The sequence below is a fragment of the Neoarius graeffei genome, chromosome 19 (assembly GCF_027579695.1).
Source record: "Neoarius graeffei isolate fNeoGra1 chromosome 19, fNeoGra1.pri, whole genome shotgun sequence".
In the NCBI taxonomy this organism is placed as follows: domain Eukaryota; kingdom Metazoa; phylum Chordata; class Actinopteri; order Siluriformes; family Ariidae; genus Neoarius; species Neoarius graeffei.
In genome coordinates, this window is record NC_083587.1 from 38,789,019 (window position 1) to 38,805,686 (window position 16,668).

Genomic DNA, 16,668 nt, shown 5'->3' on the forward strand with positions numbered 1-16,668 from the left:
ATATCCTCAGTGTGTGTGTGTGTGTGAGAGAGAATTGTTGAATAATAAAAATAAGGAGTTAAAGAGTTTGACTTATGATCATATCATCCAGTTTCAGTCATGTGGTTTTGTCTTTTGTGGTCACTGTATTTGGGACCAAATTTCAGGATTTCCTGCACAATATGAATGTAAGTAGAGTTGAAAAATAGCAGTGCATATTTCATATACAACCCCTTAACCTATTCTTAAGATGACAAAAAGCTACCATCTCTTTATTTCCAGGTGGGTAAAGGATACCAGGGTGTCTCATCAGTAGGAGAAAAATCTCTGACATTACATGAAGGGCAAGTTGATGTCAGCTACCTAACTTTTACTAATGTTCATTATACTTGCTGCGGAGATAAACTCCCCAAGTTGCCCTATAATGTAGCTAAGTAACTCACGTAGTTAAGTGGCAGTATGACAGGGAGGATCCACTGCACTGTTGCTTGTTGAAGATGTACTGTATGCTGTCGCATATTAGGGCAACTCAATTATCAGTATAAATTAAAAAAAAAAATCTTAATAAAGCACACAGCAACATTGATGCTGTTAGTTCCCTATCTGTCAGTTCCCTCAAAATGGCAGCAAATATACAGTGTGATGTTACATGAAATGCAAGAATGGAGGTCTCACACTAACAGTTTGTCTGAATATACCTTATATGAACAAAGGTTTTTTGACCATATAGATGCATTTTAACACCCCATTCCAGATTTAGTCCTTCATCTACTGTTATAATATCCTCCACTCTTCTGGCAAGGCTTTGCATTAGATATTGTAGTGTGGCTGTGGAGATTTGTGCTCATTCAGCCACATTAGTGAAGTCAGGCACTGATATCAGGTGAGGAGGCCGAAGGTGCAGTCGTCATTCCATTTCATGCCAGAGAAGTTCAGTGGCTGACGTCAAGGCTCTGTGCAGGCCACTAGAGTTCTTCCATTCCAACCTTGGCAAACCATGTCTTCATGAAGCTCACTTTGTGCACAGGAGCATTGTCATGCTGGACCATGTTTGGGCCTCCTAGTTATAGTCAAGGAAATTGTAATGCTACAGTATACAATGACCTATATAATCAAGCACTTCTAACATTGCAAAAAAAAAGCGTAAGGAAGTCCCAAATACAGGTGGGATGGTCAGGTTTCCACATACATTTGGTCAGATAGTGCATGAGCTATCTTTGTGAGAGAACCTGATTGATAGCTTTTGAAAGACATGGACATGAGTGTAGGGTTGTGGAAATGTAGTACTAAACATAGCCTTGTAGTTGTGGGGGTGTAAACTGCACAAGGACCACATGCTGACTGAGCCGACACTTCGTGAGGGGCCCTGGCTCCCACCACATCCTCCACAACCCTCACTTTCAGCCTGAGAACTGTCCAACATGCTATTACCTGGAAAAGAGTGCTCTCATTCATTGCCAAGAGGAAGTGAGCATTGTGTATGAGCATCACATTTAAAACCTCAATTACGTATATAAAATGCTGCGGAGTATGTCTTGAAGATGTGATCTTGGTAGTAGAAAAGTTGTAATATTCCACCATAAAACTAATATAACAATATCAAATCTAATTAATTGGAGAAAACAGGATTGCGGAAATGATTAACATTAAATGAATCAATGTGTAAAATGCATCCAGAAGAAAACATTCATTTACATAACATACTGAATAACAATCAGAACAGAATGGTCAGTAGGTTGGTACAGCACTGAAGTAGTTCGGGAGGGGGACAAATTACAACCCCGATTCCAAAAAAGTTGGGACAAAGTACAAATTGTAAATAAAAACGGAATGCAATGATGTGGAAGTTTCAAAATTCCATATTTTATTCAGAATAGAACATAGATGACAAATCAAATGTTTAAACTGAGAAAATGTATCATTTAAAGAGAAAAATTAGATGATTTTAAATTTCATGACAACAACACATCTCAAAAAAGTTGGGACAAGGCCATGTTTACCACTGTGAGACATCCCCTTTTCTCTTTACAACAGTCTGTAAACGTCTGGGGACTGAGGAGACAAGTTGCTCAAGTTTAGGGATAGGAATGTTAACCTGTTCTTGTCTAATGTAGGATTCTAATTGCCCAACTGACTTGGGTCTTTTTTGTCGTGTCTTCCGTTTTATGATGCGCCAAATGTTTTCTATGGGTGAAAGATCTGGACTGCAGGCTGGCCAGTTCAGTACCCGGACCCTTCTTCTACGCAGCCATGATGCTGTAATTGATGCAGTATGTGGTTTGGCATTGTCATGTTGGAAAATGCAAGGTCTTCCCTGAAAGAGATGTCGTCTGGATGGGAGCATACGTTGCTCTAGAACCTGGATATACCTTTCAGCATTGATGGTGTCTTTCCAGATGTGTAAGCTGCCCATGCCACACACACTAATGCAACCCCATACCATCAGAGATGCAGGCTTCTGAACTGAACGCCGATAACAACTTGGGTCGTCCTTCTCCTTTTTAGTCCGAATGACACGGCGTCCCTGATTTCCATAAAGAACTTCAAATTTTGAGTCGTCTGACCACAGAACAGTTTTCCACTTTGCCACAGTCCATTTTAAATGAGCCTTGGCCTAGAGAAGACGTCTTGCACTTCTGGATCATGTTTAGATACGGCTTCTTCTTTGAACTGTAGAGTTTTAGCTGGCAACGGCGGATGACACGGCGAATTGTGTTCACAGATAATGTTCTCTGGAAATATTCCTGAGCCCATTTTGTGATTTCCAATACAGAAGCATGCCTGTATGTGATGCAGTGCCGTCTAAGGGCCCGAAGATCACAGGCACCCAGTATGGTTTTCTGGGCTTGACCCTTACGCACAGAGATTCTTCCAGATTCTCTGAATCTTTTGATGATATTATGCACTGTAGATGATGATATGTTCAAACTCTTTGCAATTTTACACTGTCGAACTCCTTTCTGATATTGCTCCACTATTTGTCGGTGCAGAATTAGGGGGATTGGTGATCCTCTTCCCATCTTTACTTCTGAGAGCCGCTGCCACTCCAAGATGCTCTTTTTATACCCAGTCATGTTAATGACCTATTGCCAATTGACCTAATGAGTTGCAATTTGGCCCTCCAGCTGTTCCTTTTTTGTACCTTTAACTTTTCCAGCCTCTTATTGCCCCGTCCCAACTTTTTTGAGATGTGTTGCTGTCATGAAATTTCAAATGGGCCAATATTTGGCATGAAATTTCAAAATGTCTCACTTTCGACATTTGACATTTTGTCTATGTTCTATTGTGAATACAATATCAGTTTTTGAGATTTGTAAATCATTGCATTCCGTTTTTATTTACAATTTGTACTTTGTCCCAACTTTTTTGGAATCAGGGTTGTAGTAGCAGATTGCTTGTCCAGGCTTTTCTTTGATGCATAGTTGTCCAGCAGAGATGTAGCCAAAAAGACAGCTCTTTATGATCTGCCATCAGTAGAACAGTTTTTACTAGAAGGATTAATTAACGTGCACAGAGGAGAGACAATCTTTTCTGAACTGGAGCACATACATATGTGGACATACCCTGACAAAACTGAGCAAAAAGTCCAGTACAAAGCTGTCATGCTAGAACAAACCAGAGTCACCTTGTGATTAAAGAATATCAAGAGAAAAAAAATGAAATTAGTCAGACATGAATAATCTCTTTCAGGTGCCTTTTGCAGAAAGAACAGCACATCTCTTAGCCAAAATATTGCACAGCAACTTGCTCACCTATTCTCAAGAACACAAAAAGCACACTGTGCTATGTTAAAAACTTTGTCACAAGGATAATAATCATATACTCTGTATAATGCATTTAACTACTCAACTAGCTTGTTATACAGTGGTGCTTAAAAGTTTGTGAACCCTTTAGAATTTTCTATATTTCTGCAAAAATATGACCCAAAACATCATCAGATTTTCACACAAGTCCTAAAAGTAGATAAACAGAACCCAGTTAAACAAATGAGACAAAAATATTATACTTGGTCATTTATTTATTGAGGAAAATGATCCAATATTACATATCTGTGAGTGGCAAAAGTATGTGAACCTTTGCTTTCAGTATCTGATGTGACCCCCTTGTGCAGCAATAACTGCAAGTAAATGTTTCCGGTATCTGTTGATCAGTCCTGCACACTGGCTTGGAGGAATTTTAGCCCGTTCCTCCATACAGAACAGCTTCAACTCTGGGATTTTGGTGGGTTTCCTCACATGAACTGCTCGCTTTAGGTCCTTCCACAACATTTTGATTGGATTAAGGTCAGGATTTTGACTTGGCCATTCCAAAACATGAACTTTATTCTTCTTTAACCATTCTTTGGTAGAACGACTTGTGTGCTTAGGGTCTTTGTCTTGCTGCATGACCCACCTTCTCTTGAAATTCAGTTCGTGGACAGATGTCCTGACATTTTCCTTTAGAATTTGCTGGTATAATTCAGAATTCATTGCTCCATCAATGATGGCAAGCCGTCCTGGCCCAGATGCAGCAAAACAGGCCCAAAACACAATACTACCACCACCATGTTTCACAGATGGGATAAGGTTGTTATGCTGGAATGCAGTGTTTTCCTTTCTCCAAACATAACGCTTCTCGTTTAAACCAAATTGTTCTATTTTGGCCTCAGCCGTCCACAAAACATTTTTCCAATAGCCTTCTGGCTTGTCCATGTGATCTTTAGCAAACTGCAGACAAGCAGCAAGTTTTTTGGAGAGCAGTGGCTTTCTCCTTGCAACCCTGTCATGCACACCATTGTTGTTCAGTGTTCTCCTGATGGTGGACTCATGAACATTAACATTAGCCAATGTGAGAGAGGCCTTCAGTTGCTTAGAAGTTACCCTGGGGTCCTTTGTGACCTCGCCAACTATTACACGCCTTGCTCTTGGAGTGATCTTTGTTGGTTGACCACTCCTGGGGAGGGTAACAATGGTCTTGAATTTCCTCCATTTGTACACAATCTGTCTGACTGTGGATTGGTGGAGTTCAAACTCTTTAGAGATGGTTTTGTAACCTTTTCCAGCCTGATGAGCATCAACAACACTTTTTCTGAGGTCCTCAGAAATCTCCTTTGTTCATGCCATGATACACTTGCACAAACATGTGTTGTGAAGATCAGACTTTGATAGATCCCTGTTCTTTAGATAAAACAGGGTGCCCACTCACACCTGATTTGTCATCCAATTGATTGAAAACACCGGACTCTAATTTCACCTTCAAATTAACTGCCAATCCTAGAGGTTCACATACTTTTGCCACTCACAGATATGTAATATTGGATCATTTTCCTCAATAAATAAATGACCAAGTATCATATTTTTGTGTAATTTGTTTAACTTGGTTCTCTTTATCTACTTTTAGGACTTGTGTGAAAATCTGATGATGTTTTGGGTCATATTTATGCAGAAATATAGAAAATTCTAAAGGGTTCACAAACTTTCAAGCACCACTGTACATTACTAGTTTAAATTACTGAAGATATCAGTTTTATCCGAGTCAATTTCACTTCTTTGGAACTTCCACTTGCCTGCTGGAATGCATTTATGATTTGCCAAACTCTGTTAAAACCATACTTGTTTGGGGTTCTTTCTGAACACACATCCCAAGCAGAAGGTCAGAAGACAAAAATGCAGAAGGGTTCAAACCACCGACCTTGAAAACATTTATCCAGTACTACCATGTATCAACAGAAATTCTGACCACTTCTGAGGAGAGATTGCCTGTGATAATGTATGATGTGACTGCAAAAAACTGTTCTGTTAGGACTTGGACTGTTTTGGCCTCTAGAGGCCGCTGTTATTTCCTTTTCGTGTCATATTTATTTTGGCCTCTAGAAGCCGCCACTGTTCCTGTGTTTTGTGTTTTTTTTTTGTTAATTGCCTGTTAGTCCTAATTATCTTCACCTGTGTCCTTAATTAGTTTGTGTATTTATACCCCTGAGTTCAGTCCTCTTGTCACGGAGTCTTTGTGCTGTTATGTTTATCTCCAGTTTCCTTTGTACTGTGTTTTGTGGATCTTCTGAGCTTTTGCATTTTTGCCTTTTTCTTTTTGAATTATACTCTTTGTTTTTGTTTTTTTGTTTTGCCCTGGATTGTATATAGTGTACATAGTATAAATAAACCTTTTGTTACTTTTTCTACTTCCGCCTCACGCCTCTGCATTTGAGTCATTCCCCTGGTGGCCTAGTGGGGGTTTGCTGGATCATCACACCAACGAACCAGGTTCGAATCCCAGCAAAACCCTAACAGAAAGACTCCGTCATGACCGACTCAGCAGAGGCTGCTTCAACTGTCTACCTGGCCAACCTTCAGGGAATTATGGCAGCTTTGACACGCTTCGGAGCAACCATGGACGCTCATGGACATACGCTCACCAGCCAACGTGAGGCCCTTGCTCGCCACGAGGAACTGCTTCAGCAAATTGGGAAAACCCTGGCACAGCTGACATCTCTGCCTGCATCTCCTGCTCCTGATCCAGTTCCTGATCCAGCTCCCACTCCTGCTCCAGTGCCTCCTGCCATGCTGCCTTCTTCACCTCGCGAACCCAGCCTTCCTGCACCACAGAGGTATGACGGCAAGCACAGTGAGTGCCGAGAGTTCCTTACCCAGTGTCAACTCACCTTTGAGCTTCAGCCTACCACCTACACTACGGATCGCCGCAAGATTGCCTTTGTGATCACCTTATTAGCTGGTAAGGCGCGAGCCTGGGCTACTGCTATCTGGCAAAGACAGGGACCTGAGTGCTTTGATTTCCAGCTGTTTTCTGAAGAGATGCTTCGGGTCTTCGATCAGGCAGACATCAGTACCGACGCAGCCCGAAAGCTCATGTCCATCCGGCAAGGAGGAAGCGTCGCAGATTACGCCATCTCGTTCCGAACACTCGCAGCAGTAAGTGGATGGAACGAGACTGCCCTGGTGTCAGCCTTCCACCATGGTCTGTCTGACCCCATCAAGGACGGTCTGGCCTCTATTGGATGCCCAAGTGACCTCGAAACCCTCATCTCACATGCTATTCGTCTGGACAACAGGATGAGAGAACGCCACCAAGCCTTGAGCCCCCCCAGCCTCCCTACCTCTACCTGGAGACCGTCTACCTCCTTCAGTGACTGTCCAGAACCCATGCAAGTGGGTCGTACTCGCCTCTCCGCATCTGAGAGGGAGCGCAGAAGGAGGGACAAGTGCTGCATCTACTGTGGCAAGCCTGGTCACTTCCGAGCATCATGTCCCGAACTCTTGGGAAAAGGACCGCCCCGTCCAGCCGAGGGAGGGTTGTGACGGGGCCTACCCTCTCTCCCGGACTCCCTGGCCAAGGAATCTACATCCCGGTCTCCATCTCCTGGGGTGAGTCTGTCCACTCTTGTCAAGCTTTGATAGACTCAGGGGCGGCTGGGAACTTTATGGATATTCACTTCTCCCAAAGCATCAATATACCTACTGCACCTCTTGAAGTCCCTCTGTCTGTGTCTGCCCTCGATGGCCAAGCGTTAGGTGATGGTAGAGTCACTCAAGTTACTTCTCCAGTCTTCCTCCAGTCTCAAGGTCACAAGGAAGAAATATCCCTGCACCTAATTCCTTCACCTGAGTTCCCAGTTATTCTAGGCCTTCCTTGGCTTACTCGCCACAACCCTCGCATAGACTGGGTAACAAGCCAGGTTGTGGAATGGGGCCCTGCATGCCATGCCTCTTGTCTGCTCTCTAGCTCTCCTGTGTCTCCTGCCGAGCCCCCTGATCTCACCGAGTTATCTCAAGTTCCCACAGAGTACTGGGATCTCAAGGAGGTATTCAGCAAGAGCAGGGCCGCCGTTCTTCCTCCGCACCGGGCCTACGACTGTGCCATCGACTTGCTCCCTGGGACTACCCCTCCTCGTGGCAGACTGTTTTCCCTCTCTCAGCCAGAACGCAAGGCCATGGAGGAATACCTCAAAGATGCCCTGGTCTCTGGGTTCATTCGACCCTCCACCTCACCTGCTGGTGCCGGCTTCTTCTTTGTCGGCAAGAAGGATAGGGGGCTTCGACCATGTATTGACTACAGGGGCCTGAACAAGATCACTGTGCGCAACCGATATCCCCTTCTGCTGATGTCCACTGCTTTCGATCTGCTCCAAGGCGCCACCGTCTTCACCAAGTTGGACCTACGGAACGCATACCACCTCATCCGTATCCGACAGGGAGACGAGTGGAAGACTGCCTTTAACACCCCGTCTGGGCACTACGAATACCAGGTGATGCCCTTCGGACTCACCAACGCACCAGCTGTTTTTCAGGCCCTAATCAACGACGTCTTAAGGGACATGATTAACCTGTACGTCTTTGTCTACCTCGATGACATCCTTATCTTTTCCAAGACCGTGCAGGAGCACCGCCACCATGTCCGCCAGGTTCTCCAGAGGCTGCTGCAGAACAATCTGTTCGCCAAGGCCCAGAAATGCGAATTTCATGTTCCCGAGGTCTCCTTTCTGGGATTTATTGTACGGACAGGCCAACTCCAAATGGACCCTGCCAAGACCCTGGCCGTCCGGGACTGGCCTACTCCCAAGTCCGTTAAGGAGGTTCAGCGGTTCTTAGGATTCGCTAACTTCTACCGCAAGTTCATCAGGAACTTCAGTTCTGTGGCAGCACCCATGTCAGACCTCACCAAAGGGACAGGTGGATCTTATGGCTGGTCTCCTCAGGCAGAAAAGGCGTTCAAAGACCTCAAGGCCCGCTTCTGCACGGCACCCATTCTGGTCCTCCCGGACACCTCCCAACCATTCATCGTGGAGGTGGACGCCTCGGACAGTGGTGTCGGCGCGGTACTCTCTCAACGTTCGGAAGGAAAGCTGCACCCCTGCGCTTACTTCTCCCACCGCCTGAGTCCTGCGGAGTCCCGGTACGATGTGGGGGATCGAGAACTGCTAGCGGTCAAACTGGCCCTTGAGGAGTGGAGGCACTGGCTGGAGGGAGCGCAACATCCATTCCTGGTTTGGACTGACCACAAGAACCTGGAGTACCTCCAGCAAGCCAAGAGACTGAACCCTCGACAGGCTAGGTGGGCCCTGTTTTTCAGTCGGTTTGACTTCACCCTCTCGTACCGTCCCGGTTCCAAGAACACCAAACCTGACGCACTGTCCAGGCTGTTCTCTGCCACTAACAGGGAGAATGAAGTCGGGCCTATTATCCCGGTGTCTCGGATTGTGGCCCCTGTCCGCTGGGGTATTGAGGAGGCTGTTCGACGAGCCCAACGCCAGGACCCCGGTCCTGGGACGGGGCCACCGGGCCTCTTGTAAGTCCCACATCAAGCCCGGGCCAAGGTTCTCCAGTGGGGTCACTCTTCCCCTCTCACCGCCCACCCGGGAGCTCGGAGGACCCTGGACTTCCTGAAAAGACGCTTCTGGTGGCCTAACATGGAGCAGGAAGTAAGGTCATTTGTCCTGTCCTGTGAGGTTTGCACCAGAACCAAGAACCCATGACAGCGTCCCCAGGGTCTCCTGCATCCTCTGACCATTCCCCGGCGTCCCTGGTCCCACGTGGCAGTCGACTTCATCACGGGTCTCCCTGAGTCACAAGGTAACATGGTCATTTTGGTCATTGTTGACAGATTCTCCAAGGCCTGCCGCTTCATACCTCTGTGCAAACTCCCCTCTGCTCTTGAAACAGCAAAACTTATATTTAATCATGTCTTCCGAGTCTTTGGTCTTCCACAGGACATCGTCTCAGACCGAGGGCCCCAGTTCTCCTCCCGAGTGTGGCACGGGTTCTGCAAGGTCATCGGAGCCACTGCCAGCCTCTCCTCTGGGTTTCACCCACAGTCCAATGGTCAGACGGAGAGGCTCAACCAGGACCTGGAAACCACCCTGCGTGGCCTGGCTATGGATAACCCGACATCGTGGAGCACCTGGCTGCCATGGGCAGAGTACGCCCACAACACCCTGCAGTCATCGGCCACCAAGCTGTCGCCATTCCAGTGCCAATTCGGGTTCCAGCCACCTCTGTTCCCGGACCAGGAGGAGGACGCGGGGGTGCCCTCGGTCAACCAATATGTGAGACGGTGTCGCAAGACCTGGAGCAAGGTCAGGAAGACCCTCATACAGACCTCCAGAACCAACCAGACTCAGGCCAACCGCCACAGAAGACCTGCACACACTTTCCGCCCTGGGCAGCGGGTTTGGCTGTCCACTAAGGACCTTCCGCTGCGGGTGGAGAACCGCAAGCTTGCTCCTCGCTACATTGGCCCCTTCAAGGTGGTGCGCAGGGTGAACCCTGTCTTCTACCGGCTCCAGTTGCCCCGGACTCTGAGGATCAACCCCACTTTCCATGTTTCCCTGTTGCGGCCTGTACTGACGTCTACGTATGCCCCTGCCCCTAGGAACCCCCCACCCCCCCGCATCTTCCAGGGGCAGACTGTGTTCACTGTGCATCGCCTGCTTGACTCCCGCCGGGTCCGCGGCGGGTTGCAATATCTGGTGGACTGGGAGGGCTATGGTCCTGAGGAGCGCTGCTGGGTTCCTGCTCGGGATGTCCTGGATAAAGAACTGTGTCGGGACTTCCATTCGGCCCATCCGGATCGCCCTGGGAACGTCAGGAGACGCTCCTAGAGGGGGGGGTCCTGTTAGGACTTGGACTGTTTTGGCCTCTAGAGGCCGCTGTTATTTCCTTTTCGTGTCATATTTATTTTGGCCTCTAGAGGCCGCCACTGTTCCTGTGTTTTGTGGGTTTTTTTTCTTAATTGCCTGTTAGTCCTAATTATCTTTACCTGTGTCCTTAATTAGTTTGTGTATTTATACCCCTGAGTTCAGTCCTCTTGTCACGGAGTCTTTGTGCTGTTATGTTTATCTCCAGTTTCCTTTGTACTGTGTTTTGTGGATCTTCTGAGCTTTTGCATTTTTGCCTTTTTCTTTTTGAATTATACTCTTTTGTTTTTTTTGTTTTGCCCTGGATTGTATATAGTGTACATAGTATAAATAAACCTTTTGTTACTTTTTCTACTTCCGCCTCACGCCTCTGCATTTGAGTCATTCCCCTGGTGGCCTAGTGGGGGTTTGCTGGCTCATCACACCAACGAACCAGGTTCGAATCCCAGCAAAACCCTAACATGTTCAGAAATGGTTTGAAATATCTTTCAACATAAAAAGACAAACCAAATTCCTGAGATCTCAATCCAATCAAGCATCTGTGGGACATGTTGGACAAACAAGTTCAATCTATTGAGACCCCCCCTCACAACTTACAGGACTTAAAACATCTGCTGTTAACATCTTGGTGCCAGAAACCACAGAACACCTTCAGAGGTCTTGTGGAGTTCATAGAGACATGTCATGTCTTACAGTAATGATGGATGTCATTTCTCTTTACTTAGTTGTTCGGTTATTGACATAATATGGATTACTATAGTTGTGGAAAAGGGCTATTTACTGTATTTTTATTATTTACTATTTGATCTCAAACACATTAGAAAGGCAAGAAATTCCACTAATTAACTTTTGACAAGGCATACCTGTTAATTGAAAAGCTCTGATATCGTCAGTATTGTTCCAAAATGTAGAAAAACCTATCAATGCATATGTGTTTCCAAATTTTTGACTTAGTTTTTTGTACACACACCATATTTGTATTTTATACATACATACACTTTTTTTTATATAATATATATATAGTATGGAACCAGTATGGAATAGAAGTACCCAAGTCCCAATGGGCCATACCACAGAAGGTGGCTGAGAACAACAGGGCCAAGGTTCTGTGGGACTTCAGCTTCCAGACTGACAAACAGATCCTGGCTAACCAACCAGATATAGTGGTGGTGGACAAAGAGCAGAAGAGGGTGGTGGTGATAGATGTGGCGATCCCAGCTGACGCCAGCATCAGGAAGAAGGAACATGAGAAACTTGAGAAGTATCAAGGTTGAAAGAGCAGCTGGAACGGATGTGGAAGGTCAAGGGCTGCGTGGTCCCTGTGGTAGTGGGGGCACTTGGGGCAGTAACCCCCAAACTGGGAGAGTGGCTCCAGCAAATTCCAGGAACAACATCTGAAGCCTCAGTCCAGAAGAGCGCAGTCCTAGGAACATCGAAGATACTGCGCAGAACCCTCAAACTCCCAGGCCTCTGGTAGAGGACCCGAGCTTGAGGATGACATGGATACCACCCCCCCCCCCCCCCCCCCCCCCCCCCCGCCGGGGGTGAGAAGGAGATTTTTTTTTTTTTTAATTTTTGTGGCACGATGGTGTAGTGGTTAGCGCTGTCGCCTCACAGCAAAAAGGTCCGGGTTCGAGCCCCGCGCCCGGCGAGGGCCTTTCTGTGCGGGATTTGCATGTTCTCCCCGTGTCCGCGTGGGTTTCCTCCGGGTGCTACGGTTTCCCCCACAGTCCAAAGACATGCAGGTTAGGTTAACTGGTGACTCTAAATTGACCGTAGGTGTGAATGGTTGTCTGTGTCTATGTGTCAGCCCTGTGATGACCTGGCGACTTGTCCAGGGTGTACCCCGCCTTTCGCCCGTAGTCAGCTGGGATAGGCTCCAGCTTGCCTGCGACTCTGTAGAACAGGATAAAGCGGCTACAGATAACGAGATGAGAAGAGATAATGATCTTTATTCATTTAATGAATGCACTACAATACAGATCTTAAAACTGACACACATTCTGGCTTAACCACATTGTAATATCTAATATTATCCGCAAAGCCATTACACTGCCCAGGTTCACACTGTGGTCTATTGAGAATGAGAATAGAACAATGTGACAGACAGGTCACTTTTGCCAACAAGTCATTTTTGATCTGCATAAGTGATGTCCATTGAGAAGAAGAACGAATTCCTATTAGTATATGAAGACTTCCAGTAATTTTAGCTCACACACACTTTACATGCTTTGAACTGTTATTAATTAATTGCTACAAGATGAGAATACTGATGTTCCCCCAGTTAGTAAATAAAAATCAACTGTGCTGCCTAACAGTAAGTTCAGACCGGAACAGTAACAGCTTGTTTACTGTAGTTACCGTTATGTTGCTATCGAAGTAGGCTTTGTGTGGATCTGCTTGAGCAGAGGATTGTTAAAGCAGCACATCTGTAAAGTTGCCCATGCCTTCTCAACAAGCTGAAGCCCACTCACACGCTGCTTCATTCACTGGAGCCGCCTCGCCTTATGAACCCTTAAACCCAGTTCAATGCCACTGTTTATCCAAACCACACCACAAACAACGACCCTGTGACCGAAATGAAGGATCACATTTGTAAATAAAACCTACCTATAAACGGAGTAGAAATGTTTAGAAGTCCACTTCCGACGCCTGGGATCCGGGAAGAGTGATTTACTTCTCTCTCTGTCTCTCTCTCTCTCTTAGCTGTCTAACTGCTATTTCCGGGTTGGTGAAACGTCATCGCACTGTCCTCGAACAGGTTCAAAAGCAACAAGGCATTGAACAATCATAACAATAAAATGTCCCTCTGTTATCATGCACTGACTACAACTGTTTACAGTAAATAAGGTCTTGAGCTGAATATCTGTTCAGATGTCCTTTCATAGCAAAGCTCCACATGACTGTCTACTACCCCCTGTGGTTTAAAGGAGCAATTGCCCGAACGCCACACCTGATTCGTCCCGTTATTTCGGGCACTGTGGTTCCCAAGCGTGCCCCTGAAGTGTGCATGCACCGCACATGGTCCTTATCTCCAACTCGAACAGGCACATTTGGACTTCATGAAGGCTTGTTAATGAGCCAGATCTTTTATGGTAGGTATACAAGCAATAACATGGATGTAACGTCCAGGATGGCATATTGCAGTAGTTAAACCAGATCACAGGTTCCCAGCCCTGGTCCTGCATCCTGTCCAGCACCCTGTCCAGCACATTTTAATGTTTTCCTTGCTCTTATTTGCCCACATGAGAAGAACTCTTTATGAGCTTATGAACGACATCGGGTGTGTTAGGAGCAGGGTGAAACACAGCACACACAAACAGTGGGTGTCTATATTTAAAACTAGCAGGTTACCCAGGCATGGATGTCTCATCTCATCTCATTATCTCTAGCTCCTTTATCCTTCTACAGGGTTGCAGGCAAGCTGGAGCCTATTCCAGCTGACTACGGGCGAAAGGCGGGGTACACCCTGGACAAGTCGCCAGGTCATCACAGGGCTGACACATTGACACAGACAACCATTCACACTCACAGCCACACCTATGGTCAATTTAGAGTCACCAGTTAACCTAACCTGCATGTCTTTGGACTGTGGGGGAAACCGGAGCACCCGGAGGAAACCCACGCGGACACGGGGAGAACATGCAAACTCCGCACAGAAAGGCCCTCGCCGGCCACGGGGCTCGAACCCGGACCTTCTTGCTGTGAGGCGACAGCGCTAACCACTACACCACCGTGCCGCCCCAGGCATGGATGTAATTATTATTATTATTATTATTTTAAGTATGTGATATACAATACATTAACCCAAGACAAACAAACATCCAAACATTCACCACCCAGGGGCCCAGAAATGGAATTTATGAGTTCTGCCAAATTGTGGCCATCTCCTGTACTTATGTGCCAAGTTTAGTGAAGATCTGTCAAGAGTTTGTGTTGATAAATGTAACGTGACAGGCATTGAGGGAGGGAGGGGGTGGGTGGATGGATGTTGTGCCCTCTAGGGACCTCCCTGGGGCCTGTTCATGAATTTTGTTTATCTTTGCAAAATTCCAGGTCATCCCCCGACCTACTTGCCAAATTTGGTGAAAATCTGTCGAGAAATGGTGACATTCGGTCAAGGCAAACAGTTTTGCACTCAAGTTTCCATCAATGAAGAGTTTATAACATCAACGAAACTGACTTCATGTTAAAAACTGTTAATGTTATAGTCACGTTGTCTGTCGTTGCCCAAATGAGGATGGGTTCCCTTTTGAGTCTGGTTCCTCACGAGGTTTCTTCCTCATGTCGTCTGAGGGAGTTTTTCCTTGCCACCGGCTTGCTCATTGGGGATAGATTAGGGATAAAATTAGCTCATGTTTTAAGTCATTCAAATTCTGTAAAGCTGCTTTGCGACAATGTCTATTGTTAACAGGCATGAAAACTGGTCAGGGGTGAAAAAGGTGAGAAGGGTGCGCGAGTGGTGACGTGGCCTCTGGTGTTGTTTTATTTTGTTTGGGGGGGGTCCTCCCCCAGAATAAATATTATAGCCTCCTTACTAAGTATACTGTATTGATATTTGCACAAGGACATACAGTACAAATACAAATTCAAATACATGTAGTTATAGTGAAATTATGCCCTGGAAAAAAATGCGAATAATAGAACGAAGAAAGTGGAGAACACACAAGGAATAGTGATCATTTTTTCCTTTTATTTGCCTGGACCACCAGTGTCTCCATGGCCTGCTTTCGCTGAGTTGCCACATGTTTCAGCCTTGCCCGCTTCTCTCCTTCAGCAGTCTGTTTCTTGGCCTGCTGAGCACTGCAAGTTGCTTGAGAGCCATACTTGCTCTGCTGCTGCTGCTTTTCCTCCTTGTTCACCCTCTGCTGGAGTTTGTATGTGGCTGCTGCAGAGTTAATGTTCTGTCCACTTCCCCAAACTTCACGTCCTCCCTTCTAAAGAGCTGCATAGCTGTCTTCCCCCTGGACATCAGCGTGTACTTGACCATCTGTATTGCATTAAATGTTTCCACATTCATGTTGCCACTCCTTTGATCAATTACATCATTCATCAGACTAAATGAGGACTCGACTCTAGGTCCATGAAAGATGGAGAGGCAACACTTAACCAGTGCACCCAGGGAGGGGTACTTGTCTGGTTTGTCGAAGACATGACCACTCCACGATGCTCTCTCCCTCCTTGAAGCTGGGGATGGTCAGGTCAACACTGAACCGCACAAGTTCCCTCTGGATCTCCTGGTCTGCTGGCAAGAGGTGCCCCAGCATACCACTCAGCCTGCCAAGATATGGAAGTACCTGCAGCTTTCAGTTCTTTTTAAATCAAGGCTGAATACTTTCTTCTTTGCTGCTGTCTTTTATTAAATCAAATTTGAGACTTTTAATTTGATTTCTTTCAGCACAGACAGCACTACAAAATGGCATCTCCACTATACAGTGCCCTATATAGTGAGTAGCGAGCAATTTCGGACACAGGGATTGTCAAAAGACGCACGCGCCCTCTTTCGAATGCTGAAGTCAAGCCAGAAGTTTTGTTTGTTTTGATAGCAAATCAGGAAAGTTTGAAAAAAGTAGGAAATTCAGTCCAATGACTCAATCCAGCTTCTGGTGGTCTGGTCTGCACTCTGACTGATGTGTGCACGCTCTGGCCAGCAGGAGAAGAGGCGCAAAATGATGCTGCTTGCCCTTCGCAGTGAGATGCACTCGTCGCTATGGCGTCAATATCAAAGCAGGAGGAGGAGGCACAAACCGGCACGAACTGTCTATGGGTGTGAAGCGACCTCCTTGCCTTTTGGGTCAATATCAAACCCCCCCCCCCCCCCCCCCACTTTTTTTCTCATCGGATCTACACGATTCACGTAGGTCACTCATTTTGGTTTCAAAACGGTGAATTTCGCTGAAAGGTGAGGGATTTTCATGTATGGTTAAAAACGCTATGCAAATAAACTTGACAAACATTGCCGCTTATTATATAGATTTGTAAATTGTGTTATATACTTAAAACACTTTCACAGATTCCCATCTGAAACACCCACTTCACGCCAGCAAGAGCTTTATCTGATT

At 46.1% G+C, this 16,668-nt stretch overlaps 1 protein-coding gene across 1 annotated transcript in view; it reads right to left on the reverse strand.

Moving 5' to 3' along the window:
- Positions 1–1,402, reverse strand: part of LOC132867611 (GTPase IMAP family member 4-like) — a 48,508-nt gene extending 47,106 nt beyond the window's left edge. The window contains exon 1 of the mRNA XM_060900592.1: positions 1,357–1,402. Coding sequence (XP_060756575.1) covers positions 1,357–1,402 — 46 coding nt within the window. The remainder of the gene's footprint in view (positions 1–1,356) is intronic.
- Positions 1,403–16,668: the final 15,266 nt, after the last annotated feature.